Below are 27710 nucleotides of genomic sequence, written 5' to 3' on the forward strand. Positions count from 1 at the left end.
AAAGCCTTCATCTTGTATCTATTTTTACATGTATTTATCACGTCGTTGTGAAATGTTCTCTTTCAAATATTTGTGAATTAAGTGCTTGTATAATGTACAGCGAGAACCAGTTATCATTCTATCATTTTTAGCCTATCATTTCGCCTCAGTTATAAGAATTTCTGCCATGGTAAGTGTAACAAAAGTTTGCAAAAGGTTCATTTAAGAATGGAATTCCTAAACCCCAGGTGTGTGAGAGCAGAAGGGTACCTTAAAGGATACAGCCTACGCATATTTCCTAAGTGGACTCCTTTGGATAATGTAAATCAGTGGCAGAAAGCTATGATTTTTTCAATCAGCCCATATATGCTTTTCACACTTTAAGCAATGTTGTCTGATTTTCTGCTTCTTTTCTATTAGTCTTTGGATCAATCAATTACATATTAATACACAGCTGTCAATATATTTACGTAAGTAATAGGAAACAGCAGAGAACAAAAAATAGTCTATGACTCTGGAGCTATTTTCCTTTATTTGAAAATGTAAAGTACATGGTGAGAGTTCAGATCTGACATGTGCATGCCGGAGACATAGATGCTTATTTAACGTTTGCCTTTCACAAGACTACAGCTAATTTAAACCAACCACAACAAATGCTCGATTTAGCACTGTGAATCTATTACATATTCACACACCTAGCAAAGGCGTTCTATCTGGTGACCAACTTGGAAATATATATATATATATATATATATATATATATATATATATATATATATATATATATATATATATATATATATATATATATATATATATATATATTCTTGCTCTGCTTCAGAAATATCTCTTCTAAAGAACTGCACTCGTGGGACCAAAGGTTTTGCGGTGCTCACACCAGAAGTTTATTCACAATTATTGACAAACGCGTTTCAGCATACGCCTTCCTCAGTGTCAATTGCATTGTGGAAACTGACCCGGGATATAGCGGTAAGCAATCATAGACATGGTTGACGGACTTTACTGTTTATGGGTCGCGCCATCTTTGAACATGTAAATACACTTCACAATAGGTGCATATTACCCCAGTTGGAAACAAAACAAATACAGCCGTGTATCGGCATGGTTCCCCGTATTTATACATCCGGGGAAGATGTCCTTTTGAGTTTCCAGAGTCCATCAAGCCATGTATTGGCAAGACCCGTTTTTGGCCAGCTTCAGTGCAAGATATATACAGTGTCCCAGCTTCCCATCACCATATATATATGTGTGTGTGTGTAAGAATGTGTGTTTAATAAGCATAGGCATGTGTATATAAAACCACCGGTTGATGTTAACTAGACGCTTCAAGCTCCCACACCTTGACACCAAATTCAAATTATTTTCCTCTCTAACATTTGACAAAGGCAGTGTTGCTAACAATGTTTTGTTATAAGTAACTGTTTCCTCTTGAATACCAGAATGAACAACCCAAATGAGTGATGTGAGCATGTTAAAGGATGGATTTTAATTAGTGCACGCTAATCCATGCAGAACCCCAACAAAGTTCTTTGAATGTTTCTGACCTCCCCTAAGCCTTTTATTTCTTTAAGCTTCGAATACCCTGTTTTGCTTCAAAACTTACTGTGATTCTATCTCTCGAAGGTAGCTGTAAGTGAAGCTCTGTGGAGATAACGAACTGTGTCTAACATTGTGTGTACTCCTCTTTATCCTATAATCATTAGTCTCTCTTGCACTGACATCGACTTTCTCATGCACTCCACCTAGGGTAAAATACTGAATAGGCAACACAGCCCATCTGAAGACACCTATACTCTTCTGCGTACACCTTTAATCTCATTCTAAAATAACAAACACTCCTATTTTCCGTTCTACTCATTGGTTTCTAAACTGCTCCTTCAAGCCTGAACACATTGCCTCTATTGCACCACGAGCCCACTCATAAAATACCTGGGGTTGTTTTACAGCTGCCCAGGCGGTGCAATGGGCATGTGCGTCCATTTCCTGCACCTGGAGTACTTAGATGTTACAGAAAGGGCCGCAGACACTTGAGAAGCCCCTTCTGTACTGAGGATTGTGCCCAGTGGCGGCTTCTCGGTCTTCTCTTCTAATCTTGGTGCTGTTTTCAAGCATGAGAGCAGCCTTAGAATTGGCCCTGGGATAGGTAAGTTCTTTTTTCCACTTTTTGTTTCTGTTTCCTTCATCATCTGTTGTTTTACCCTCGCTCTGCCACTCCGCCCGCACACCAGGCGCTACTGACTGTGTAAACTTTACATGTGCACCAGTGCAATTCCAATGGCAAGTTATCCTCATTTGCACGAGGCCCGACGAGGGAATGACCCAGAGTGGGAAAGTGCGCAATATCTCTGATACGGCCACAGGTCTTTCCTGTTTCCCTCTACTTTGCTAGAATTTCTATTCTTGCAGCTGCTGAGATGTTATTGCTCCTTATTTACTGAATTAATCAGGAGTACCAGCATAAATGTGCATATCTCCCTCTAATGAGAGCACAAACAGACGTAGGCTTCCTTTAAGTTATCCATCGCTGAGAAAGTATGTGCACTAACAACTCTTCACGTGTTCTCAGCATCCACAGTACGGGTGTCTACATCTACAGCTACATGTATGCGCCTTCAGGCAGAGTTGGCTTTCCGGCAGCTGTAGCGGAAGTTGTGCCAGGAGCTGGAAAGACTTACAGCAACGGATTTGAGCCCCTTTGCCTGCCAGCACTCTCTAGTCTCATTTAATTTTCTGATATTTTCTGAAGGTTTGCATAAAAGGTAACCCTTTCAGTTGGGTGCTTTACTTGGCAAGACAAAGCCAACTTTTTCTGTTCGCCTGGAATGCAATACATTTTATTATACGACTGTCACAAGACAACTCTATAATGATTTGAATGAGATGTGGCATTGTTCACCGTCACAAAAGACTTAATTGACCTCAAGGCAAAAAACAAACTTGAAGAATTGTATTAAGGGTATATTTTATATTTTTTGGAGGTCACTTGAGTAATGGGCAGCATATTTTCCTTGCTGATATCTCTTACAGTCGTAGTGGCCACCATGACATGTTCACCCATGTTTACCATTGCATTGTGCTTAAGATGGCCCTGGATAGTCGTGTGAAGCTATAGATTAATATTAATTTTTTCCACAGGTTCATGAGTCTTTTATAAACAAAATTGTATTTGCAATGTGAGGAGAGGATTGACATTGTGTTTATTACAAACTGGAAATTAAGAGGTTTACAACCGATGCTTGTATGCGAAAAGCTGTCTTCGCAGTCCACACAAATACTATATCCGTCCAGTAGCGTTCAGTGATGTCTGTTACTGTTCTGGACTTTATACTTTGGGAAGCAGTTCCAGTACTGGCCTATGTCCATTGTGGAATCCATAGCACCACCATCTTGTCCATTCTCCCTAATTTCTCCACACATCACCACAGTGACGCCATTTGAAGACTAAAGCACACTTTGTACCTCAGTCTGATAGGACAAGTTTGTTTCCCAATAATTCAGCTTAATATCTCCCCTGCTGTGAGGTTACTTCCTAGCAATCAGTTGTGGAGTTTGGATTCATCAGGAGATCTTCCCAGGAGAGACTTTGGATTAATATTTCTCCTCATCAGGGGTTGTCCCCATGTTTCAAGTTTGCCATATCCATCTCTTGGTCACTAGGAATGTGTTTCTTCGCGATGGAAACACCTGACGCTGATGAGTAATGTAATTCATGGCACCTCACGTGGATCTTCCGAAGAATGGTGTACTAATGCATGTTACTACTTTTTGTGTTTAAGCATTCTAAACATATTGTTTAATTGAAGATTGAACTTCATAGGTAAGTACTTAATTGTCCGGGCCCATCGTCTGTAACAGAAATTTCAGGCATATCAGCATCTGTTTTATGGACTTTGTTGGTTTTGGGCACTGACATTTAGTCTACAAGCTTGATAAAATGGTTGATGTTAAAGCACTCATCCCAGTGCATAGATTCTAAGTCACGTGTGACAAATGCAGCCGGCCCTGAGCTTTTATTCATCAATCATTTTCCACTTTTTGTTTTATAACATGGCTTACAATTACCACCATGTAAGTACAGCTGGCTGTGAAGCCAGCAATGACTGAGGGTGTCGCACACAAGTAGCTTGGTAGCTATTACTGTATCAGTTTTGGATAGAAATTGTCTAGTTGAGCTTGTGATAATGAACCTGTGTAGGGGACTCTGTCCTCCATCATCAGTTGCTTTAAATCTCTAACAGTACCAGTAACATGAGTTAGTGGCCTCATTCGTTTTAATAGATTTATGGTTGCACAACAGATATATAAATGTCCCTCTGGAGAGAGCCAAAGGCTCTTGGGGAGAATGCAGTCAAGCTTAGGGAATTACCAGGGACCTACTAATTCCCCTGATATTTTCTCATTTCTCAGGGACTATTAAGGGTTCAGCTTGGAATCCTTGGAAATTCCACTTCCCCAGTTTTAACTAGGCCCCTGGTTTCACTAACTCAGGGCGTGCAAAAATAACACCCAAATCCATGGCAATTGCAGGACACTCCAAGGTCCTGGATGCTGAGTTACACTTACACATTTTCACATTTAGTGGATTAACGTTCTTAATTAAACAACAATTAGGTCTCTACCTTTTTCGGAATCTGGAAATAACTACAATAGAATCCCAGCAACAGCATTTGGAGAAACATTGCATTTAAGGTCTGTCTTGTTCTTATGTGATCACAGAAAAGAGAGCCTTAAGAAGCAATCCTGAGAGAAGACTTAAGAATCTGCCCACATGTTGTTCTAAGTCTCTCCAAGGTTTTGATTGGGAGGTAGAAGAATGTTTTTAGAAAACATTGTGCCTTGTTGGAAAGCTTATGACTAGTATAGAAGGAATGAATTGGGTTTGGAGATCAAGGCGGTGAGCCTGATGGGTTCATTGGTTAATGTTATATCAGATGCCATTGTTCTGTCCTGTTTATTATGAAAAACTACAGCAAAGCAATAGACCATACACATTCATTGAGAACAACATATATTAAAGCCAAGAGGAGTGCATTAATATTCATCTCTGTGTTAAAGACTGTAGACATGGTTTGTGCTACATAGACCCCCACAGATGAGTGTTTTGGTGTTGCCTCCCTTCCCTGGCAAACCCTAAGGGGGTGGAAGAGGTGCACTATTGAAATCCTTGTTAGAACCTCGTAGGGGTAGTTGTGTGTTATTTTGCCAACTGTAATTGTGTCCATATTTGAAAATGTATGACTGTGCGCTTGTTTGTTGCCTTGTGGGGAAGTTTATGTTCAATACTTTATGCCTGAATTGGTTATTTTGGCAAGTCAATATTCTAGGCTGTTGATATAGGCTATATGCCATTCATTTGAAGAGCTATGTCCAATGGTGTAGGATTCATCTGTTTTTTATAAAACATAGGCAGTAGAACTGACTTATCTGTAGTGAAAAACATATGTTGATGGTAATAATCCTTTAAGAATGGCCGTTAATTTATAGAAATTTTGCACTTTGATAACCCTTGTTATGTGTTCTCAGGAGGGGTGTATTGGGTTGCCAGCTGTAATTGTGTACATGTTTATATTTTACAACTGTATGCTTGATGGTAGTTTATGGTGGCAGGGCAATTGTAAAGGTTGTAGCCCTGATAGGTTGATTGGAAAAAGTTATGTTGTATGCTAAATGTGTTGTTTATTTCTTATAAGAATAATGACAAAGGCAGTAAGGCTGACTTATTTAAGGTGAAAAACATATATTAAGACCAATAAGCCTTTAAGGGTGAAATCATATTACACTGCAGTAAAGCATGAAAAAGGTATACTATTACATGGAATCTCACAGATTACCATAGTACGCAGGGCCTTGGTATTGGTTACCCCCTCTGACATACACTAGAAGTTATAGATTTATATTGTGATAAAGCTTGGCAGAACCTCTCAGTGGGGATGTATATTATTTTGTCAACAATAATTCTGTTCATATTTATAATTTATTACGTAGTTATCTGTGTATGTACTTAGTTACTTTTTTAATCTGACCTGACAGTTATAGCAGTCTGCGAAACACTTGAGTTTTTTTTTTTTTAATGCATGCGAAGGACATACCTATTTGTGCATTGGGTTGGTCTTTTAATTGGAGACTTTCCCCTTCAGCTGTTGATCTGTATGAGTTTTATTGACATTCTGCTTCCACCCATGGCAGCATATAGCACGCGGCAATAGGTCATCCCACTCTTCCATTGGCTCCATAGCCCGTGAGTGATGTCATTTTACATGATCACATGCAGATCTGTCTGAAAATTAGTGTGTTTCAGGGCCAAGGCTGGTTGGCCATTCCATTTCCAGTTTAGGCCCCCTTTCATTTCTTTCCTTTATTGTTAGGTCTGGCCTAGCAACAGCTTTATCTGTCCCCACCACCTCTTGTTTTCTAAGAAAACTCATAATAAAAATACATACATATACATGACAGAGATTTTTGATCAGCTGTCACTGCCCTAAGTGGCTTTTACATTTGCTTACTCCCACCAGAGTGTATAGCATGTGGCAGTGAATCAGCCCACTTCAGCCACTGGCTGTCTTCACTGTGAGCAACAGCAGTTTGCACGTTCACTTAATAAGTAGTTCATGTCGGTACTAGGGCTGGTAGGCCAGTCTCTGCCATGATTGCATATTTGCTTTTGTTTACTTTTGAGATGCCACTTTCTACCCTTTTAAAATGAAAATTATAAATAAACGTGCTCATCACCTTCAGATGGTGGTATTTTTACTTTGTATTTCTCTTGCACCTTAAGTGTCTATTGCGCACATTTGCAAAAAAAGGAGATTTAAAATGTGTTGCAGGCTTGTCAAGGCGAGACCCATTGGCTTTTCCAGTGCTTGTTTTATTTATTTGTAAAGCAGCGTCTTGCTTGCTTGGTGCTTATTTCGTCTGCAGTGCACTGCATTCTGTGCGAGCCAGGCAGGCCTCATGGAATTGTATCATCGTATGAGAGATGGCGGACTGAGGACGCCGCCGTGCAGTCGCAGCTGTGAGCAGCTTCCCACTCCCTGTTGAGCCGGTGTGCAATGGCTACGGATATTTTGACTAGGCTACTGAACTGTGGATAATGCCTGTGTTTAACGCCCACGGAAAGCATTAATTTAACTTAACCGTGAAGTACAGAGGCATGGAAGACCACCGAAAGTGATATCTTTTTGCCGGTGCATCCATAATCAACTTGCCGTCTTTCATCGTGAGTGCTGCTTGATGTTTGGTGGAGGGACGGAAACAAACGGATGAAATATCCAGTGAAGCAAGACAATGAATGGAAAGGTGAACCGGAGTTTCATGCGAGTACAGCCGAGTACAACCGGGTAAAGACAGCAGCTGTCATGGAGCCATCGTCCGTTTACCTGGTGATTCTTTTCAGGACTTTTTAACGAAGCTGAGATGGAGGCATTCTCGGATACATGCAGGGGCGGCTCCAGGCTTACCTTCGGCTCGTGTGGCGCTCCATCCCGCGGCTTGTTGGAGGAATAACGCTCGGCTGGTCTGGTCTGGGTCTCGGACGCTGGTCAGCGGCTCGGTCTAACAACGCCCAGGCAAACTCGGTCCCGTTACCAAGTAAGTGCTCACAGATGGCCCCAAGATCTATCGGAGGGACACTAGAGCTAACAAAATAATGCAATGGAGGAGACTGAAGCTTCGGGGGTCCCAGATATGTCTTTGACGTCGAGCACTTTGAAACTAAGTACGGCACCATCAATGCCTAAAGTGACTAAAAAAAAACCTGCCTCTGCAGCTAGTACAGAAGCTGTTAGCAATACAATAGCTCCACCGGCACTTGGTAAACAAGTACTTCGGCCCCCGTCTTGGTTATACCGGTTCTTGGGTCTGTGAATGTACTTGCTGAAGAAGATGTTGAGAGCTCTAATAAAGCTGCTGGGGTTATAACCACGTCCTTGCATGCCCACGGGGGGGGGGGGTAACCCCAGTGGGAAATGTGGGAAATGTGGATGGAGAAAGATGCGGGGGAGAAGACAATGGTTCGGTGCAGGCTCCTTTTACTTGCCAAATAGAAGCTCCTTCTTCTGTGGCAGAGATTGTTGTAGATCTCCCAGCTACTGGTACAAACGAAATCAACCCCCCCCCCCAAGGAAAATTCATATTTAGAAGAGAATGGAGATATAGAGGGTGAAGTCTCTAATGAGGAGTACGAGGAGATGCCTGAAAATGCCTCTTTATCAGACAATGCCGAGCACCTCGCTGGTAAGAGAGACAAAGTTAAATCCAAACCTAAGAATAAAGCGAAGACAAAAAAAAGGGAAAGTACTTGGTATATCGAGCACATCTGTACCGATCTTAGTAAAGAAAAGATTGTTGTCGAGAAAAGCCCCCTTAGGAAATAGATCCAAGCCAAAGGCTTAGTAAAGAACATGACGCAGCGGGTCTCTAGGGTAAGCCTGCCTGAACAAGTCATTACCCAATTTTCTGTCATGCCTATAGAAGATACCCCATATGTATAGGATACTTTCAAGGCGCCCGACTTTGATAGGAATACCCTAGTATTGCAAAAGCCTATAAGATCCAATCCTTTGGCCAATACTCAGAAAGTTACTGAAGTTGCAGAAAAAGTGGATACTCAGACGGATTCATCTATTAAGGAATTTCCCTCTAATAGCCCAACGGTGCTGGTGGATGTGATTGATATTGCCTCTTCTGCTATCACAAGGCTGCCAACTTCACCCGCTTTACCAGCCAAGTCTGAGGGAGCGGACAATATTAGCATTGGTTGAATAGTCGAAGAAGAGATGGGAAATACGAACTCACCATTTGATATAATCTTACAGACTTTGACTAGGAATAGGAAGGAGGCGCAAGAACATTTCTTACAACTGAGAGAGGACAACACCAAATTACAGAACTCATTACAGGATATTGATGTAAAGATGGGTGGGATGTCACAAGAAATAGGGGATCTACAGCAACGAGTGGTTGAGATAGAGGAAGGGGCTGCAGGAATGAGCACTACGGTTAGCCAACATGATGACAAGCTTTTGGCATTGCAGTTAAAAGTTGACGACCTTGAAAACCGCCAAAGGCGGTCCAATCTCAGGCTTTTTGGTATACCGGAGGGGGTCGAGGGGGTGGACCCGAGGGCATTTATGGTAGGGTTACTACAGAAAGCTTTCACAGAACTTTCAGACTGGGATTGGGACTCTGAGCTGCAGAGAGTCCATAGGTTACCAATAATTCAGAGAAATAAACAAAGTAAATTCCCTCGCCCATTTTTAATTCATTTCGGGAATTATTTCTTAAGGCAGGCTGTTTCCTCAAAAGCAAGGCCCAATCTACCAGTTACGGTGGGGGAGATATCCTTTTTTGTCAAATCGGACCTTAGCAAGGCCACAATGGACAGACGGTGGCAACTACGCAAGTTAATTGACCCTTTTAAGGATCTAGGGGGGCAAGCATATCTGCAGGAACCAGCCAGGTTAAAAATTATTAAGGGAGGGCACACTTAATATTTCACAGAAGTAAGGGAAGCAGAGGATGTATTAGCCTCATTCTCATAACTGAGAGAGATACTATCTGAAGAGAAATGAGTTCCGGTTGGGCAGGGAGTGGGTGTAGCCACAGGCTGCTTCTTGGGGTAGCTGCCACTTCAGCGGCAGAAGGTTGCATTTGGGGGGGTTTGCACTCTTGCTGGAGCAGGGAGGGGGCAGGAGGGAAGGGAGTGACTGGGGAGGGGGGAGGTGGAGGGGGGTTTTGGTTGAAAGAAGCATCACAGGAAAATGAAAATTCAGAGCAGCTTCAGAGAAGTGTATTCCGTATTATAATGCTACAGATTGACAGGATTGACAGGATGTATGTAATTTTCTCTTTTATTAAATGCCTTGAATAAAATGCTTGGCCTGGAATGTTGCTGCATTGGACAGTAAAAGGAAAAGACGTTTGATTCGGGAAGAAATAGCTTTGTATAAGTCCAATTTAGTTTTTTTATCTGAGACACATGTTGCTTACGTAGATAAGAAAATTCTGGGACACTTAGGGTATGAGGTGTTAACTTGCTCGACATTTAATGCATCAATAAGGGGGGTTGCTATCCTAAAAGATAAACGCTTCAAGGTAGAAGTTGGGAAGAGCACTTGTGATAAGAAGGGGAGGTGGGCCATTGTTCAATTAATGAATGAAAATACTAAGTATGTCTTTTGTGTAGTCTATGGGTCCAACTTCGATGATGCCTACATTTTTGATCAGCTGAATGTAGAACTGCTGCAGTGGGTAGGCAAATTAATTATCATGGGTGATTTTAATTGCATAATGGACTACAAGATTGACACCACAAGGGGTAATGCCCGTCATCGAATGCAGAGAACCCGGGCAGCTATCCTAGAGTTAGGGCGTATTCACAACATTAAAGATGTCTGGCGATGTGTTTTTCCTACTATGCCTGGTTATACATATTACTCTGCCCCTCATAGGCTCTGTTCCCGTATTGACATGGTTTGGGCATCGAACAGAGTAATGAGTATTTGTACTACTGAACTTTGCCCTAGAATTAACTCTGACCACAATCCTATATTAACTTTCGATACCGAAAATAACTATACAATACCTCGTACATTTTCTTTTCCCAGGCATTTATTTATCAATACCTTATTTATTTCACAACTTAAGTTCCATATTGCAGACTTTATCAAGCTCAATCTTAACTCTACGACATGCTTTATGGTATGGGACTCTTGTAAAGCAAGTATTCGGGGTTTTACTCAGCAATTTCTGTACCATCAAAACTCAGAGCGTCGTAAAAAGGATAAAGCTTTGGTTAACGATATACTTCCTGTCGAACTGTTACTGGCGGAGGCTCTTTGCCGACATGCTAGGAATATAACAGAATTGGAACTACACCTAGGATGGCTGAAGTCTGCTCTAAAAGCTATCTTTTGGGATAAGAGTAGCATAAAATTACATAAATTTCAAGTGACACATTATGAAAGTGGAGACAAAGTTGGAAAACTATTAGCTTACAAAATAGCTGATGAGCGAGCTAAAACTTTCATTAAGAATCTTTGGGGCCCTAATAACACTATAATTGATCAACCAACTCAAATCTAGAACATTTTGCCACATTTTACAAAAAATTATATACTCCAGAAAATCATCCGACAGTGGCAGCTATCCAGAACTATCTGCATTACACCTTAGAAAAGCCTGATTCTCTCGAGCTGGAACAACTATCCAATTCTATTAGTGTGCTTGAAATTAGAAATGCGATTTCTCTTTTGCCATCTGGGAAAGCATCGGGAGAAGATACGATTCCATTAGAAATATACAAGTTATGTGGTGAGGAGCTCTTACCTCTCCTTTATCAAGTTATAAACTTCATTGGGGAAAGCAGGGAAGCCCCGAGGTCCTGGAATAAGGTAAAATTGGTTTTCTTTTTAAAAAAGGGGAAACCACCAGATAGGTGCGGTTCTTACCGCCCCATTTCGCTACTTAATGCGGATGCTAAAATATTCGCAAAAGTCTTAGCCACTCGTTTAGCACCTATTATACCGAAAATAGTTAGCCCAAATCAACATGGGTTTGTAATGGGTGGGGACACCACAGCACATATTAATATGGCGGTGACAGCTTTTGATATAGCTGAAAAGGAATCCACTCCACTCGGTATGATAATGCTTGATGCAGAAAAGGCTTTTGACCGAGTGGGGTGGGATTACTTGTGGCTAGTCATGGCCGGCCTTGGTTTCAGGGGTACATTTTTGAATTGGATACAGTCTTTATATGACAAACCAATAGCCAAAATTAGTTATGACGGTCTATTATCAGCCTCTTTCACTATCGCCCGGGGAACCCGCCAGGGGTGCCCCATGTCACCTCTTCTTTTCGCATTATCAATAGAGCCATTTCTTCATGCATTACAATTACAATCTGACATTATTCCTTTTAAGTTTGGCCCTCATTTACTGAAGCTCACAGCTTATGCTGACGACATCGCCATCTATTCTACTGATATTGTTACGGCGATGCAGGGCATTCCAGTAGAAGCCATTAGATTTGGGGATGTCTCTGGGTACAAATTGAATTTAAATAAAACGCAAATAATTGCTAATTATAAGCCAGGGCATTTAACTACCGGATTGTGTCAGACGGCAACAGACGGCAACATATTTAGGGGTTAAGCTATCTGCAAATATTAAGGACTAAATTACGATGATTTAGTCAAAAACACTGTAAATCTGTTAAAAAAAATGGCACAAACTTCCATTAAATATTATTGGAAGAATCAATTTGATTTGTATGATAATTTTACCTAAATTTCTCTATCTTTTTCGTTCTATTCCCTAGGCATTATGTAATTCTTTTAAATAAAAATTGGATGAGGTATTTAGTAGTTTTATTTAGGGGTATCGCAAAGCTCGTAGATCTATGACTCTTTTAAAAGGGGCTCTTGACGCAGGAGGGCTAAACTTCCCGGACTTTAAGTTATACTTTTGGGCAACATTTGTAGGACGCTTACGACATCTAATTAATTCTGAGGGCGCAGATAATCGACCTTACTTTCTTACATTTATGTTTAATCTTGATACGAAAATGTTTTTATGGAGGACTAATGATCCCAATTACTTCAAAAGGGTTCGTTTTAAGACAGCCAGAGACTTAGTCAAAATTTGGCGTACCATTCAGGCCTTTTGTAAGGTGACCTTCTTTCATCCTAATTTGATTTTGTGGGGAAATCCTGTCTTACCGGGAATATTTTGTGATGGATTAACTAACATATGGCTGGCGCATGAAATAAAAAGCCTTGGGGATCTTTATGGCGCACAAGGGCTCTTGAGCTTTGAAACACTCAGAACACTCTATAATATCCCTGATTCTGCAAGGTTCAAGTATATGCAGCTATATGACTTTCTTATTTGTAAAATGAACCTACAGAACATTTCTGACTCTAGCATATAGGATAGCCTTTATTCGCAGAAAAACAAGTCTTTAATTAGTGGCTGCTATAAGTGCTTCAATACTTACAGAAGCACGGACTGTAGTATGCTAGCTGAGAAGTGGAGTAGGATGTTAGGGATTAATATTACTCCGGCTGTGATTAATTCATCTTTACATAATATTAATAATGTGGTATCTTCGTCAAGCCTAAGATTGTTGCAATATAAAATAACTTGCATGCTTTATCACACTCCAGAAAGAATTTCTAAATGGGCTTCGAATAGTACATACAGTGAACAAACTAAATGCCCTAAGTGCGCGTTAGCTGCAGCAGATTTGGTGCACATGTTGTATACCTGTCCCAAGATATCAGAATTTTGGACTTCTTTTGAGAACATTATGACACTGAAATTAGGGGGTTCATTCTCTTTAGATTCAGTGCTAGTCTTGTTCGACACTAATATTGGGAACACTCTACAAAGATCCCTAATTACTATTACGGTGTTGTGCGCCAAACTCACAATTGCGCATGCCTGGATCTCTCCTAACTCTCCCCACATAATAGAATGGTGGTCACTGCTTAACGAAATTTATAGTATGGAACTTGCTCTGGCTAGGCTCAGGGGTACTAAATCACTAGCTAAATTTGATAAGATTTGGGGGTCTTTCCTACTTTAGGTGAAAGTTATTTATTATATAGATAGCTGCTGATTTATGTTGTATACTAGCAACGATACATGTATTTATTTTGCTCACAGAACGAGTTAAATGATCTAATGTCTATTCTGTATATGTTTAGACTACTTTTTCTTGTATTTATATTTTCTCGGGCTGCTTGTTCTGCTTTGTTTGTATACATTTGTGACCTGTGTTGCTAATAAAAAAAGTTTTAAAAAAAAAGGAATTGTATCATCGTTTACTGTTCGAAGATGTTTAGAAGCAACATGTCTGCCGTTTTGGAGTGGTACAACCATGATATACTATGTACTATTCACAGTGCAATTCCAAGATGTCTGCCTAGTCCAATGTGTACCGGGCAGCCAACCTGGAAACTTACTGTGCGTTGGGCATCGTCACTGTACCAATCCAAGATCGCCACACGTTGCTGTTAAATATTGCAGCCATGTCACAACATTAAATCAGTGATAAACATGCACAATATCATTCCAATATAGCCACTCATTGCTATGTTTGATGCTTCACATACTTTGTTGCTAGCATATACTCACTACATGTAGGGTGTTAGATTGTTTTCTTTTTTCTTCTTTTAATTCATCTTTCATAATCTTGTTGAGTTTGTGTTCTTATTTTATTGTGGGTGGGTGAGGAGAATGGAATAATGACTAAAAGGATGATTGACAGAGTTATGTATAATGAGTTATTGAGTGACTAAACTAACCAGTGACTGCAACGGCGCTTTGTTATAAGCCAAACCTGTTGCAAATGCCAATGCTTGTTCTTAAAATAACGTACATTTGTAAAGTGCTTGCTATCACAGAAGGGTATTTGGTGCTGAAGAACAAATGTTTATTATTACCCAACTGAATGTTACACATTCTATTGGCCATGGAAGGATGGGGGGCCCTGCTAAGATTTTAACCCAAGTCCTATCCGTAGATGATTTAGTCCACTGAGCCGCGAGATGAGTATGTGCGAGTCGCAGTTTGGACAGTATTATGCAATATCACGAACAGTGTTTGAAGAGGTCAGTACATTTGCAGGCCTACTGTTTGCTGTCATTCTAAACCTGATGCACTATAAAATAATTTGAGCCAGGGTGCTTTTATAAATCTAGAATAACATTCTGAACGTTTTTAAAGTAAATTGTCTATCAGAATTGCTCTGGTTGGAGTACAACACTTGTGAAACAGTTATAAATGCCAGTCATGTATGTATCTCAGTTTGGACTCTATGCTGGGACAGATCGTCTAATCTGAACTGCTGATTAAATCGTGGGCTAAGTGTCATGGATGTGAGCATTCCAGGATGCATATAAAGAGAAAAACTACAATTTTAAACTTTGTTTTCCTTTTTTTTCAGCCAAAAACATATTACCTGATTTGGTCACTTTACTACCCGAATCTGCTCCCGATTCCAACATTGCCAATGACACAACAGCTTCAATCTGCTACACAATCAACAATTTGATCCAGAACAGCTCCCAGAGTGCTCGAACTCTTCTCGACAGCGGAGGCCTCAGAAAGATCTACAGCATAAGCATCAGCGAAGGGTAGGTAGGGAGGAACAGACTAAAAAAATGACACGACGCTTCAGATATATAAAAAAGAATTACTTTAGCAATGTTATTTTTACTCGTATTTGAATTCTTGGAATACATTGTTTTTTCATTAATTTTTAACATATCGCATTAACAAAGAAACAAAAAAAGCGAGAGCCAACAGACACGTCAAGTCTCTGACACGTTTCAGGTCCTAAGCATTGTTAAAAGAAAATCTAGTTAAGGACATTTATATAGCCCGTTCCCGCCACATTTATGGTCCTGAACACTTAAGGAATGTGGACACCCTTTACAGTGCCAAGATTCTCGTTAATGAAGTCTTTGGATAATGTATTAAGTGGTGTTTTATATTGTTGGCAGGTGAGTTATAATTTATATTGGCCAAGAAAAGTGAAGTTGTTTAGTGATGAATTTGTCAGGAGTATTATATGCATTGATACATGGGCCAGAGGGTATTTCCATTTGTTTAGTTATGCTGGAGTGTATGGTTATCCATCTGTATGCTTCAGGTGTTTGTTTCAAGACATCTTGTGCCCAGGATGTGTCTTTGATGTCATTTTGTTTGCATGTCTGGTAGGTTTTCGTTTGGTTGATACTTGGATTGTTGAGAGACAGTAGATGTCGGAATAGCTTGAATGGCTGTTCCATTGAGTTAGCAGATGCTTCAGCAGCAATATTCCTTGGAGCCATGTTGTAATTATGATGGTGCAAGAGTTGTCTAATGAACAACATTGGTGTACATCAAGACATGCTGTTGATCTACAGCTTAGCTCACTGTACATTAAGGTTTCACAATATTTATCAGCTATATGAGCTGGAGCCTTGCAATATGGGTGTAGAGATTGATGGCGCCAGAAATGGTTTCATGCGTCTACTCTTGGTGTAGGGCAATGTTTCAATATAACTTCATGTGGATGTTCTCTTGGGTGATTTACTCTTAACAACTATATATTAGACTGTTGTAGCTGGCAGCAGTAGAGAGATGTAGTCACAGCGACCTAACCTTTTGTTCCAGCATTGCATGTTTTATTGGTTATGGGGCCTGAATTACTTTCCCTCATCGGGCTGGGAGCACGTTCCCAGAGACCGATGACGAGGAATATTTCCAGCGTGCGATTCACAAACATCCGTCAATGAAGGGTGACTATGCTGGAGAATTGTAGCTACAACTGACGTGGGTGAGACTGCAGAAACACCATATGCAACTGAAAAAATATTTCACCAAACCATCATTACTTTTGTGAAAAATATAGCGATATGATGTGCGGCCCCATTTGATAATTGCTGAGAAATATAAATAATTTTGCACAGGCTTATACTGAATTGCTCCAGCTTGGCTAATTTCTTACAGTACTCTGTTAGACAAGTTCCTTTTCATCCTATTGCTGGGCTTGTGGCCAGATGGAACCCCGGCAGGGAGATAGACTGGTGGATATGATCAATTATTGTCATTGAAACATTACTTGTTCCATTATCAGCTGTCCATAATCTTAATGACATGCTCATAATACATCAACCATACTTTGTAACATTGCCAGTTCTGCTGACAGCTGACCATAATCAATAGGGCTATACTCAAATTACCCTCTTATACCTGGGTATGGGATGTAGTTTTATACTATGAAAAATGGTATAAAGGAAACAATACAAAATAATTTATGAGTAGAGCACATTTAATTACCCTCTCCACAGTTATTTTTATTCTAAACGAATGTATCACAATCTATTTAAAGCACACACAGACAATGGCACCTAATCAATGAGGAAGACAAAAAAAATTACATATATCACAATATTCTATACATCAACAAAAAACAAACAAAAATACATATCACAATAACCCTAGGAAATTATTCTCACTAGTTCCCCCCTATACTTTTGGGTGAACCACTTAGAGGTGGCCGGAGTGAAACACCTAAGGCTTGTAGACTAGTTGACCTAGCTCTAGTTTAACTACACAATTCCACAGATCAATATAGTTCCCATGACTCCTCCTTAGAAGTTTCGACGTGACCACGTTTCAGCCTTTTCTTCTTAGGCCTCCTCAGGACCGGGGTTATACATTAATATTCCAAAAGGCCGGGATACAGGGTTGTAAAACGCCACATATATGTCTCAGCTCTCAGGATACAATTACCTCCCTATCAGAATCAGCCTGTTTGCAATCGGGAAAAGGCCTTTTTGGGATGTTTAATCCCAAAAGGGCATTGCAAATTAGAGAATCGCAAAATTGTGATTCTCTATTTTGCAGTTACATTTAAGGAATCGCAAATTGTGATTCCTCAAATGCGATGTAGAAACGACCTAAGTTGTGCAAATTTGGCATAAGAAATCGCAAATTACCACCAACTGACAGTTGGTGGTAATTTGCGAATTATTTGAAAAAAATCAATTTTTTGCTCTTTTCAAAGTGCCATGTGCCACATATACATGCCCTTAGGGCATGTATGTGCCCCACATGTGCACACATTCATATTTCAGGGGTGCAACAGGGTGTCCTTTTGACCCCATGACATCCTTGAAATTGAATTCTCAATTTGCGATTCTCTAATTACGAATCTCAAATTGAGAATGTCTTCCCATTCATTCCTATGGGCTTCCTAGCTCATAGGAATGAACGGGAAGGTATTCCTTAATTGAGATTCGCAATTTGCTAATCGCAATTAAGGGATGCCAAAGAATAGCAAAATATTTGCGATTTTTTTATTACATCCTGTTTTGCGATTCTCTCAAAATCACTATTTGAGAATCGCAATAACGGTTTTTGATACATATGCCTCTATCTCTGCATCTCTACCAATTGGCTTCAGCTTTTTAGTGTAATGTTGACATTTGTTATCTCACATAGCCTGTAGGCTTTTGTCTCTGCACATCCAGTTCCACTGAACACCATTTGTCATGTTCATTCAGGAGATGAGAGGATGACAGCTGGGGACTTCATCCGCACTGCTCACAGGCAAATCAAATTCCTCCGCAAGTCTCTTATCTCCACTACCTAGCGGTCTGTTAAGAGAGCTCTCACCGTGCATTCAGATCAACAGTCCTGTCACAGACGGCAGCAAGTGTCAAGCAGGCCGAGCCTTCGAGGCCCCATCACTACGGCACTGCACTGCAGAGGAGTCCACCTTTTACATACAGCCCTATTTTACTGCATTTCCAAAACAGTATTTAGTGCTGTATTAGGCTAGAATTTGTCAGACGCACTTAAAAACGCCCTCTTTTGGTTGCACACAAATCTCAGGGCTATTTGGCTGTGCAGCATTGTCATTGCACACTTGCATCCAGGAATTGACACCTTAGTTTAGGAACAATTCATAGGTCTGCTGTTTTTTTAATTTATTATTTAATTGGGAAAGTAATGTTTTTTCATACACTGTTAAATGTCTTAATAGATATTAAGCATGGTTATTTCTGTTGTAGGGGATCTCTATCAACGAAAGCTGGAAAAGCAGCTTCAGTTGTCCTTTACTCTATGTGGCATCACAGTGAACTTCATAGTGCCTATAAAAAGGTAAGAAGGTGTGCACTTAAGACAGTGAATGTACCTTATGATTGTTGTGAAATATATTACTAACATGTCCGGCTTTCATTGCAATTTCAGAGCTTGCTTGGTAATGTAACACAATATTTCGAAGATTAATTTCCCTCTGAAGGCATGTGAATTATTTTTTATTACAATGACTGAGATGTCATTACAGCTAGTCGCAAGAGAAAATGCCATTTCCACGTTTAATAATTTCATGACAGTGATGCCAGGTTTCTATTACTGATGCATGTTGCCTGTAAGGGCACTGTGGTGAGCAGCCTCATGCTATTGGCAACATGTGCCGCCATGACACACCAGCTTCCCGTCCATCTGGGTGAGCGGCCACTCATACTGTAGGGAAGAAGCTTTAATTTTGAAAGCAGTAATTGTCTGACCATGGACTAAAAATGAAGGAACCCAAGAGTGGCTTCAGTTCAGAAGGAGCAGGGCATCAGCTGTGCTGCATTGGGTGCTATTTTCAGCTGCTGCAAGTGAAGTGATCATTAAGCCAAGTCTTGACTTTGTGGTTAGACGTCAACAGAGCTGAGGGGGCATGGCTTGGAAACCAATGTGAGGATACGTGTGGGACTCTAATGGATCAGCGAACAAACCTTATTCATCTCTAACCTTGCGGCCGATTGATATTTTGTGGTGAACGCTGTTGAGAGCATTTGAATCAAGGAGGTCATATTTGTGACATTTCACCACCAGTTTTTCCCAGCTCTGCCCAAGGTCAGAAGCATGCTTATATGGCACAATGGGTGTTAATCTAGGGGGAGAGCCTGACATGCCTGAGGACCACTATGTGCAAGTGTTGCTGGCTGAGTGACTTTGAGTCAATTCACGTGACTGAGGGTTATAAAATTATCTTAGTGCCAAAACGGTGGTCTCCTGGCGTCTCCTCAGTGCCCCTCCGACTTACTTAGCAATGTGAGGGGACTTATGTGAGGAATATCTTGTGGGGCCCAAATGGCACAGCAGTACATAGTCTAGACCGCGTTTGATCACAGGCATCCAGGCAAGTGGCATTTTACTGCCAGTCTCTCCTTGCCCGACCTTGAGGCCCTGAGGTATGGCATCGCGGCTCATGCCTGCTTCTGACCTGGGATCATTTGCATCACCCTCCAAGATCTATGGCTGCTGGGTAGTGTGGGCCTAATAATCTCCGGACTCTCCTCAATTTGCCCAGGATATCTATTCAAATGGTGACTCTACACGCTAGGCACTACCATACCTGAATACCTAAGATAGTGATGATGCATACCTGAGACACCTGGTCTGATCCGTAGTATGTACTGTGGGCCAAATTAGTTGCACTTTCTCCCTGCCTCACTATCAGACTGGCTTGCTCTTGTCATATTACTACCACATAGTTGATTGAAGCAGTCCGCCTTTCCCCTTTTGCCTCACAGAAGGGCCCTGGGCCTGGCTGTCAGAATAGCCTCAGGGTGACGGCAACTACTTGAATTCGGTACATTTGACATATCCAAGCCTGGAATGGAGGGGTTGTTTGATAGGTCGAGGTCAACACGTTCTGCCCACCAAAGCTCTGTACATCCACCCATCACCTTGACAGTCTCTGGTCCTTACGCTTATTACCCTTATGGCTATCTTGTGAATTACTCACTGTTGGAGGGTGTGTACCCACCCATATCCTGTGGGCTAAGGGGATGGAAATAATGGGGGCTTTCCCAACACAAACGTCTTTGACTACACTCGATGATGCAGTGACATTTTGCCTGAAGGTGAGGTAACTCCTTCGTCTGCATTGTACCTGGTTTGCTGCTAGGTGGGTGGTGTGAGACTAAAGGGACCTCACTCAGCTCTAATCATCTCTGCCTATCTGTTTTTTCTAGAAGGCCTCTACACCCCAATACCACAGGATGGTGGACCTCAGGAAGGGCACATTAACAAGAGAGATTCCAAGGTGGCCTTGAAGCCCACCAAACACTCACCATTGATCCTTGAGTCACCTATAAAAGGGAGCCCTGATTCCTCCTCTACACTGGAGGCTATTCTACTGAAACGGAACTTGCTACATGACATTGCGTTGAGTACCAAGACCAACAGATCTGCTCCAGGTAGATGTAGCCGGGCTTTGCCAATACCTCACAATAAGAATATCTAATTCAGAGACAAGAATAAGTACTGTTGAGGACTTCACCATTGTCCAAGCCAAACAGGTACAATGCCTTGAGTGCTCCCTATCCACGCTGAGAAGAAATCTTGCAGACCAGGAGGACTGTAGCCTGAGGATCAATCTTTGTATTTTTGTTCTCCCAGAGGGTATTGAAACCTCAGCTGATTCTTTGGCCAACTTCTTAATGACATCAATCCCAGATGTTCTTCAACTCTCCTTTTCCAAAGACTTTGAGATCGAACAAGCCCATAGGGTGCCACCCTTAAGACCAACAAACATCTCCACTTTGAGACATCTCCTCTTTAAGCCACTACATCATCAACACACAGGACAAATCCTCGTACAAATGAGGAGGATCAAAATGATTAAATGGCAGGATCATAAAATCTCAATCTCAGGACTGTGCGAGGGACACCATTATCTGTCGTAAAGGTTTTGTGGCCCTCGACAAAGACTGACTGCCCTGGAGATCCCCTTCTTTTTCTGGCTCCAAAGTTCCTTTTCTCGTTTAATCACTGAGATTCTTTTCAGAACCTGCAGAAGTTGTGTCCTTTCTGGATAAGAAATTGGAGTCATGAATGGACTCGGACTGTCCTTTGGATACTGCAACCAGTCTGCCTTCTGCCTGACAACCCTAGACAACTCCAGTATTGCATTGTCACTTCCTTTGCACTTCCTTTTCTCCCTGCTAAGGAGGGAGATCCTTTTACTTCTTGGTCTGCTTGTATTATGGTTGGTGCTGCTGTCAGAGGTGTTACATTACTATCATCATGGTCTCTAGGAACTTGTACTTATAGTCTCATAGATGGTCTTCATTAATTCCGTAAACATTCCACCGACTCCTCCTACTTTGTTGTGATATTTCCCGATGTTTCTTTGAGACGATATGGACTTCTTTGGTTTACAAACTGTCCTACCCTAAGGTCAGTTAAGTAGGAATGATGTTTGAACTGGTCTAATTTGGTTCTAATTTTGTTTGTGACTTCTGTGGTAGTCTATGAACACTCTCAAAGCCTTGGGATGACTGCTAAATAGGTCTCATCTTCTGACCCTCAGATCACTTCCTTACATTTGAGTGTACAGGAATGCTTGAATTTTTGACTAAGGGTTGGGCATCACATGCTTAGTTTTGCAAGCTTAGTTAATTGTACCACTCACCCCAAAAGTGCTTCACAAAGTTAACGGGGTAGCAGTTCCACTCATTAACATCCATAATGTTATTATGACAACTTTAACTAACATTGCTGGATGTGGTGAGGCTATTTCAGTTGGTCTCATAACTCAAGCCGGTCATGCGTTTCCAGTTCTGCTGTTCATGTGGGTCTAAAGCTCCAATATAGACTTGCTTTTCTTCTTTTATATCATACCATATCATGTCTTATCATATCTGCCATTTCTCCGTCTACGATACTTGATATGATGTATAATGTTTGTTTCCATGGCGCTTACAGTCAGTTTGTTTCATGCATTATTCCAGATCTGATTGGGGCCTGTTCAAGTTAGGTTTTCTTCTGTTGCTTTTTATTATGTTCAACTATACGGCCATATTGCTAGACTAGAACTAATTCCCACTTCCCACATTCATACGCTTACTAACTTTTCCGCTCTTGTACTCTACATCCAGCCTGTTCATGTTGCCGGTTTCGCCCTACCTCTCTCATGCTTCACTGTGGTTACCTATACATTCTGTCTCTTACAGACTTACCCTGATGGGTAGGGTCCATAGCAGTGATTTGCATAAGCCAGGCACTGTGGGACCTCACATGGCAGTTCGTTTTTCCCCCCGGGTTTCCTCCCAGCCCAACTCTTTCCTAACTCCCGACCAAGTGGGATGATGATACTACAAAATGTATACTCCCTAATATACATGATATCCCCTACAGCCTCTGTTCTGTGGCTCAACACCCCAGATAACATATTAGAGACCAGACTCCTTTACCAATGCCCTCTTTAAATGTAATCTCCCTTAGAGTCAATGGACCAAACTACCCAGTAAAGAGGTCCAAAATTCTTGACTATTGTAAAAGTGTAGTGGCCGATATAGTACTACTGCAAGAAACGAAGATAGGCTTTACAGAGGTGCTATTGGTGAGAAAAGGCTGGGTTTCAACAGGATCTGTATGTGATGACTGTTTACACTTTCAACAATGATGAACTGATATTTTGTCTCTCTCTTAATAAATAAAAAACGAAATGGAAATTCCACAAGAGGCGTAGCTAATTGTGGAGAAGATATTAACCTGCCAATAGACCCAATTTTCGATAGACTTGCTACCTTCAGTTTCAGAACCCCCAGGGCCTACAAACAGATGATCAATCTTGTGCTCTTCACAACGACTCCTATGTGCATGGGGATTGCAAAATCGGAGGGGGGGTGATGACTTTACATTCTTTTCGCCTCCCCACTCAGCCTTCTCTCATATAGACTATCTCCTGGTAGATGCCTCACTTCTTAAAGTCACTTCTGATGCACAAATTCACCCCATTCTCACATGGACAACTGTATGTGGCCAGCTCACGCGTCGGAAAACCTTCTGATTTATTTGTGTACGCACCAGATGGAAAAACAAAAAATACAGTGTATCCACAAGCACTCGAATAAATAAACAGAATTAAAACAACGCTTTAAAATGTTTTCCATATTAAAATGAATAAGTTTCAATAAAAATGGCACAATGTAAATTGAATGTTATCATAACAAGTTACCTTAAATTTCCTTTCTTCTGAGATCGCAGCAACACGCGACGGTTAAGCTAGTCACCTATATAAAAGAGAAAATATAAAATGGCGGTTAAACTCCGCTATCCTCAATAATGAGACAGACGTTGAGGAACTATGGAAAGAAATGTAATTTTTCTTCAGGGACAAATAAAACAAAGTTTCTTCCCCTGTGACAATTTGGGACATGTTTAACCACATCAGTGCGGCGCGAATTTTCGCGCTTTGCTGAACGTTCTTAAGAACGGGCGTGGTCATGACGGAACGGTTCTGTCATGAGCACAGCCCAACCGACGCTCATGACGGAACCGCTCCGCCTTGAGCGTCGAAGGGGTTAAAAGTGCCACGAGGGGTCAATTAATTAAGCATATGGCAAACAAAAAAGGGCATCAAGTAATCCTTACATTCCATAGGCATTGAAATCAAAAGAAAGGAAGAAGGCCTCAGACATTTGGGTGACAAAACCTTACTAAAGGACATTAAGCAACTAAACTATATATATAATACCGTTGTTAGTAAGAGAGCTCATCTTTTAATTCAGTCCCAAACGTCTAAACATCTTCTTTTTCGTAACCGAGCAGGAAAAGCTTTGTCCATTACACTCACGCCTTAATGCACCTTTTACTTCTGACAAGGTTATTAAAGCAATAAAATCAATCCATTTTTGAAAGGCTCCTGGTCCGGGTGGGTTTTCCATCAGCTTTTATAAGATATTTACACACTCGATCATTACACATGTTAAAAATATCCTGGATCACTTTGCGCTCACTGGCAAGGTGACTGGTAGGGCCTCTGAGGCCATAATTGCTGATATCTCCAAGGAGGATAAGGACCACTCTGAAACAAAATAAGTCCGCCCAATTTCATTATTAAATATTGAAGCAAAAATCTTTGACAAAATTCTTTTTATTGGGTACACTTTAAATAAGGAGAAAATCGAGGTCTTTCCCCTGAACCCTATATGCTTTTCCTCACATGTAGGCGACTCTGGTCTGAAGTGGCAGCCCAAACATCTCAAATAGCTAGGAATTTGGTTCTGCAAAGATTAGCTGAAGCATTACATTAAAACTAAGCTCAGACTATTTCCTATCATCCGGGTCTCTCGTATATCACATGGTTTGCTCCAAACACTCAAGATGATGATAACTCCAATCATGAACTATGTTACTGCTATGCTACCGATGAAACTATCTTCCTCCTTCTCTCAGGAGATTGACCAATTAGGCTGTAAATTTCTGTGGAGCAACAAAAGAGAGAGGATTTCCTATTAGTCACTTTGGAAAAGTTTTGTCTACGGGGAATGCAGTCTCCCAAATTGGAGCCTCTATTAGTCAGCATTTCTAGTATCACAGGAAGGGTTCTGGCTTCTCTCAAATTCCCTGAACCCTCCCCGATGGATAGAAATAGAAAGTGCTGTTTGCTCTCCGTTACGCCTATCTTCCATAGTCACAATGTCAAAATGTAAAACCCTGCAGTCTCAGACTATTTATTCAGATACCTTGGCTGCACTAAATATATTAAAAGGGCATATGCCGAACTCCACCCACGAATCTAGACTAGCCTCATTCTGGTACAATCCCAAAACATACCCTGATGTTGCTAGGAACATTCCCAATATATGGGCCTCCAAGGGTATTAATCTAGTTAGGGATTTATACACTGATAATAAATCTCCACAGCTATTCTCACGCTTAGCACAACTGTAAGACCTTTCTAACTTGTACTTCTATTCTTTCCTGAAAATCAGGGTAAAGCTGTCCAAGTTTAAACATGTTATCCAGCCTTCTCTGTTGGATTGTATAGCCACATGACTGAGTTTTGGTCACATTGCCTCCAAGATCTACAAAACCCTGGCAAATCACCCCCAAACAAAGTCTACAATTTTATACGCCAAATGGCCTAGCCACTTTGATTCTGAAGTCTTTGACCGTATCTCAGAGGATAGTTGATAGTTGAATATTAGCAAGCTCTCTCTGTGCAATAAAATAGCTCCTTCTCTCCTCCAAAGTTCTTCACAATGAACTTATTACACTGGGATCCAGGTAGACTACATAAACTAAAACTGCAGGAGAAGAACTCCGGTTGGAATTGTGACAAGGAGTCTGGTTCTTACCAACACATGTTCTTTCAATGTCCACTTCTCGATCACTACTAGGCTCCAATTCAAACCTATCTCTCAGCTTTTTTTGATACTTGAATAAATGTAGACTTTCCAATGGTGGTGTTGGGTCCCTGGACCGCAAAGACTAACTTGGGCCTTAAAACCATTGACATGGCTGGCAAAGACCTCCTTCTGGTAATTTGCTGTGAAAGTGATCCTGTCTGAATGGAAATTGTTTAACTATCTCTCCTTTCACACATAGTGGGCGTGGGTTACATTTTTTTAGAGTTGCCCGTGGCTCTCAATCTACACACCAGTCTTATCCTCAAATTTCTAGTGTAGTCTGGCGATCCCTAGACTAGACAAGTTAGTGGAATCTGATAAGACCATGCCCACACACCTACCAGTATCAATCTTCAGAGCTTCGACACTTTCTCACATTATCTTACGCTTAATACTCAGAGATCCCACTTCACGTTCCTTCACTTCGTTTCCCATCCTCCGTCTTCTACCGCCCTTTATAATCAATGTTGCTCTGTGATACTTTCTTACAATAGCAATCTCAGACACTCTGCCACATAGAGTTTCCATGACACTGTCTTGTACAGCCCCATATAGTTCTACTTCGTTATGTTTCCAGTTGCTGCAACTACATCTACCATGATCACCGTTTCTGTATTCATGTAATTTATCTTGCAGATGGCTGTTACTTACAAAGCATACTCATGCATCTGTTTCTCCAATTCCATATCTTATGATTTCTTGGGTTGTACAGCCTATGTATGTATCACAGTGCTTCTGCAATATTGAAATGTTTGTATGTGATTTCTTATGAAAAATCAATACAATTTAAAGAACAAAAGAACTTCTATAAATAAAAAAAGAAGCCAACAGAGCTAGTGCTCTGTGGGTGTGTGGTGGTAGCAGAGTACAAGTGGTTACCGTCTGGGTGAAAAAGCTTCTAGGTCAAGCAGAAAACATAGATTATCTGACACATGCTGATTAACCGCTCTTAGACAATGTCACATTGGCAAAGCCCTAATTTTTGCTTAGACGTATAGAGGCATTAGTAAATTAAGTAGGTAAGTTTAAACCATGTGATTTGAGTAGAGTGCTACCTTAAAATATATTTGCATATTAAACATATTTTTCAGCCCACATGTCACGTGGATTGTTTGATTCTGAGTAATCAGCAGCCTTCCATGTCATTTGAACGATATGGTTAACACTGAATTTGCATGGACCAGGTCGGAGTTAATGGCTGGCCTCATTAGTGTGGCTTTGTTTGTGTTCTTTTAAGAGAGAGAATCGTGGGCATAGCCAAGATAGGGGTGAGGGATAGATGAGTGGTGGAGGATATTGCCATTGTTTAGGTCCACAGAGCGTGTACTCCTTAGTTGAGGATGAAGAGAGAGGTTGTTGGTGGAGTGATCTGAGCAAAGTAGAGAACATGCACACCCAACATGGAGGAGAACGGGTCCTAGGAGCATGAGAAACCAGTTGGCTGTGTGTTGCTAGAGAACAGCACATAGCACACTCAGCAGACCTATAGAAGGCACCGACACTTAAATCAGCATTGAGGGGAGCGCACTGGCCACGTCTCAGATTCAAACCTACAAAATGGGCCACTCAGGGTGGCGGACTCCTCCCAGAAACACTATAGAGAGGGTGAGATGTCTCATTTCCTTAAACCAAAGGATATTTAGCATGCAAAGGGAAGGCTTTGGCATAAAATACGGACTAGATTAAGACCCTTGAAAAGTATTACGAAATTACTTCATTTCTTAGTACAAATTGTGATGCACTACAGGGGACAGTGGTCACATTGGAGGGTAAACTCACTACTAGAGAAGCCAATCCAAGCCCTTCCTAAAAACAAAAGCATGTCCAGAGATAAATGAAAGGCCTATATATTAACATGGAGTTTAAAAAATATATATATTTTTTATTCTTTAAATTTAAACCATTTATCTGTGCTGATCTATTAATTTTTTTACGTAATATAGTCTCATTCAGCCATGTCCCTAACATTGTAATTTGGTTTGTCAATTTCTAAATCATAAGCACATAACTTAAA

General features: G+C 41.0%; 1 protein-coding gene across 1 annotated transcript in view; it reads left to right on the top strand.

Moving 5' to 3' along the window:
- PKP2 (plakophilin 2) overlaps positions 1 to 27710 on the top strand; it is a 474852-nt gene that overhangs the window by 441541 nt on the left and 5601 nt on the right. The window contains exons 11-12 of the mRNA XM_086920178.1: positions 14950 to 15139; positions 18569 to 18659. Coding sequence (XP_086776304.1) covers positions 14950 to 15139; positions 18569 to 18659 — 281 coding nt within the window. The remainder of the gene's footprint in view (positions 1 to 14949; positions 15140 to 18568; positions 18660 to 27710) is intronic.

Source organism: Lissotriton vulgaris, chromosome 1_1, assembly GCF_964263255.1.
Source record: "Lissotriton vulgaris chromosome 1_1, aLisVul1.2, whole genome shotgun sequence".
Lineage (NCBI taxonomy): Eukaryota > Metazoa > Chordata > Amphibia > Caudata > Salamandridae > Lissotriton > Lissotriton vulgaris.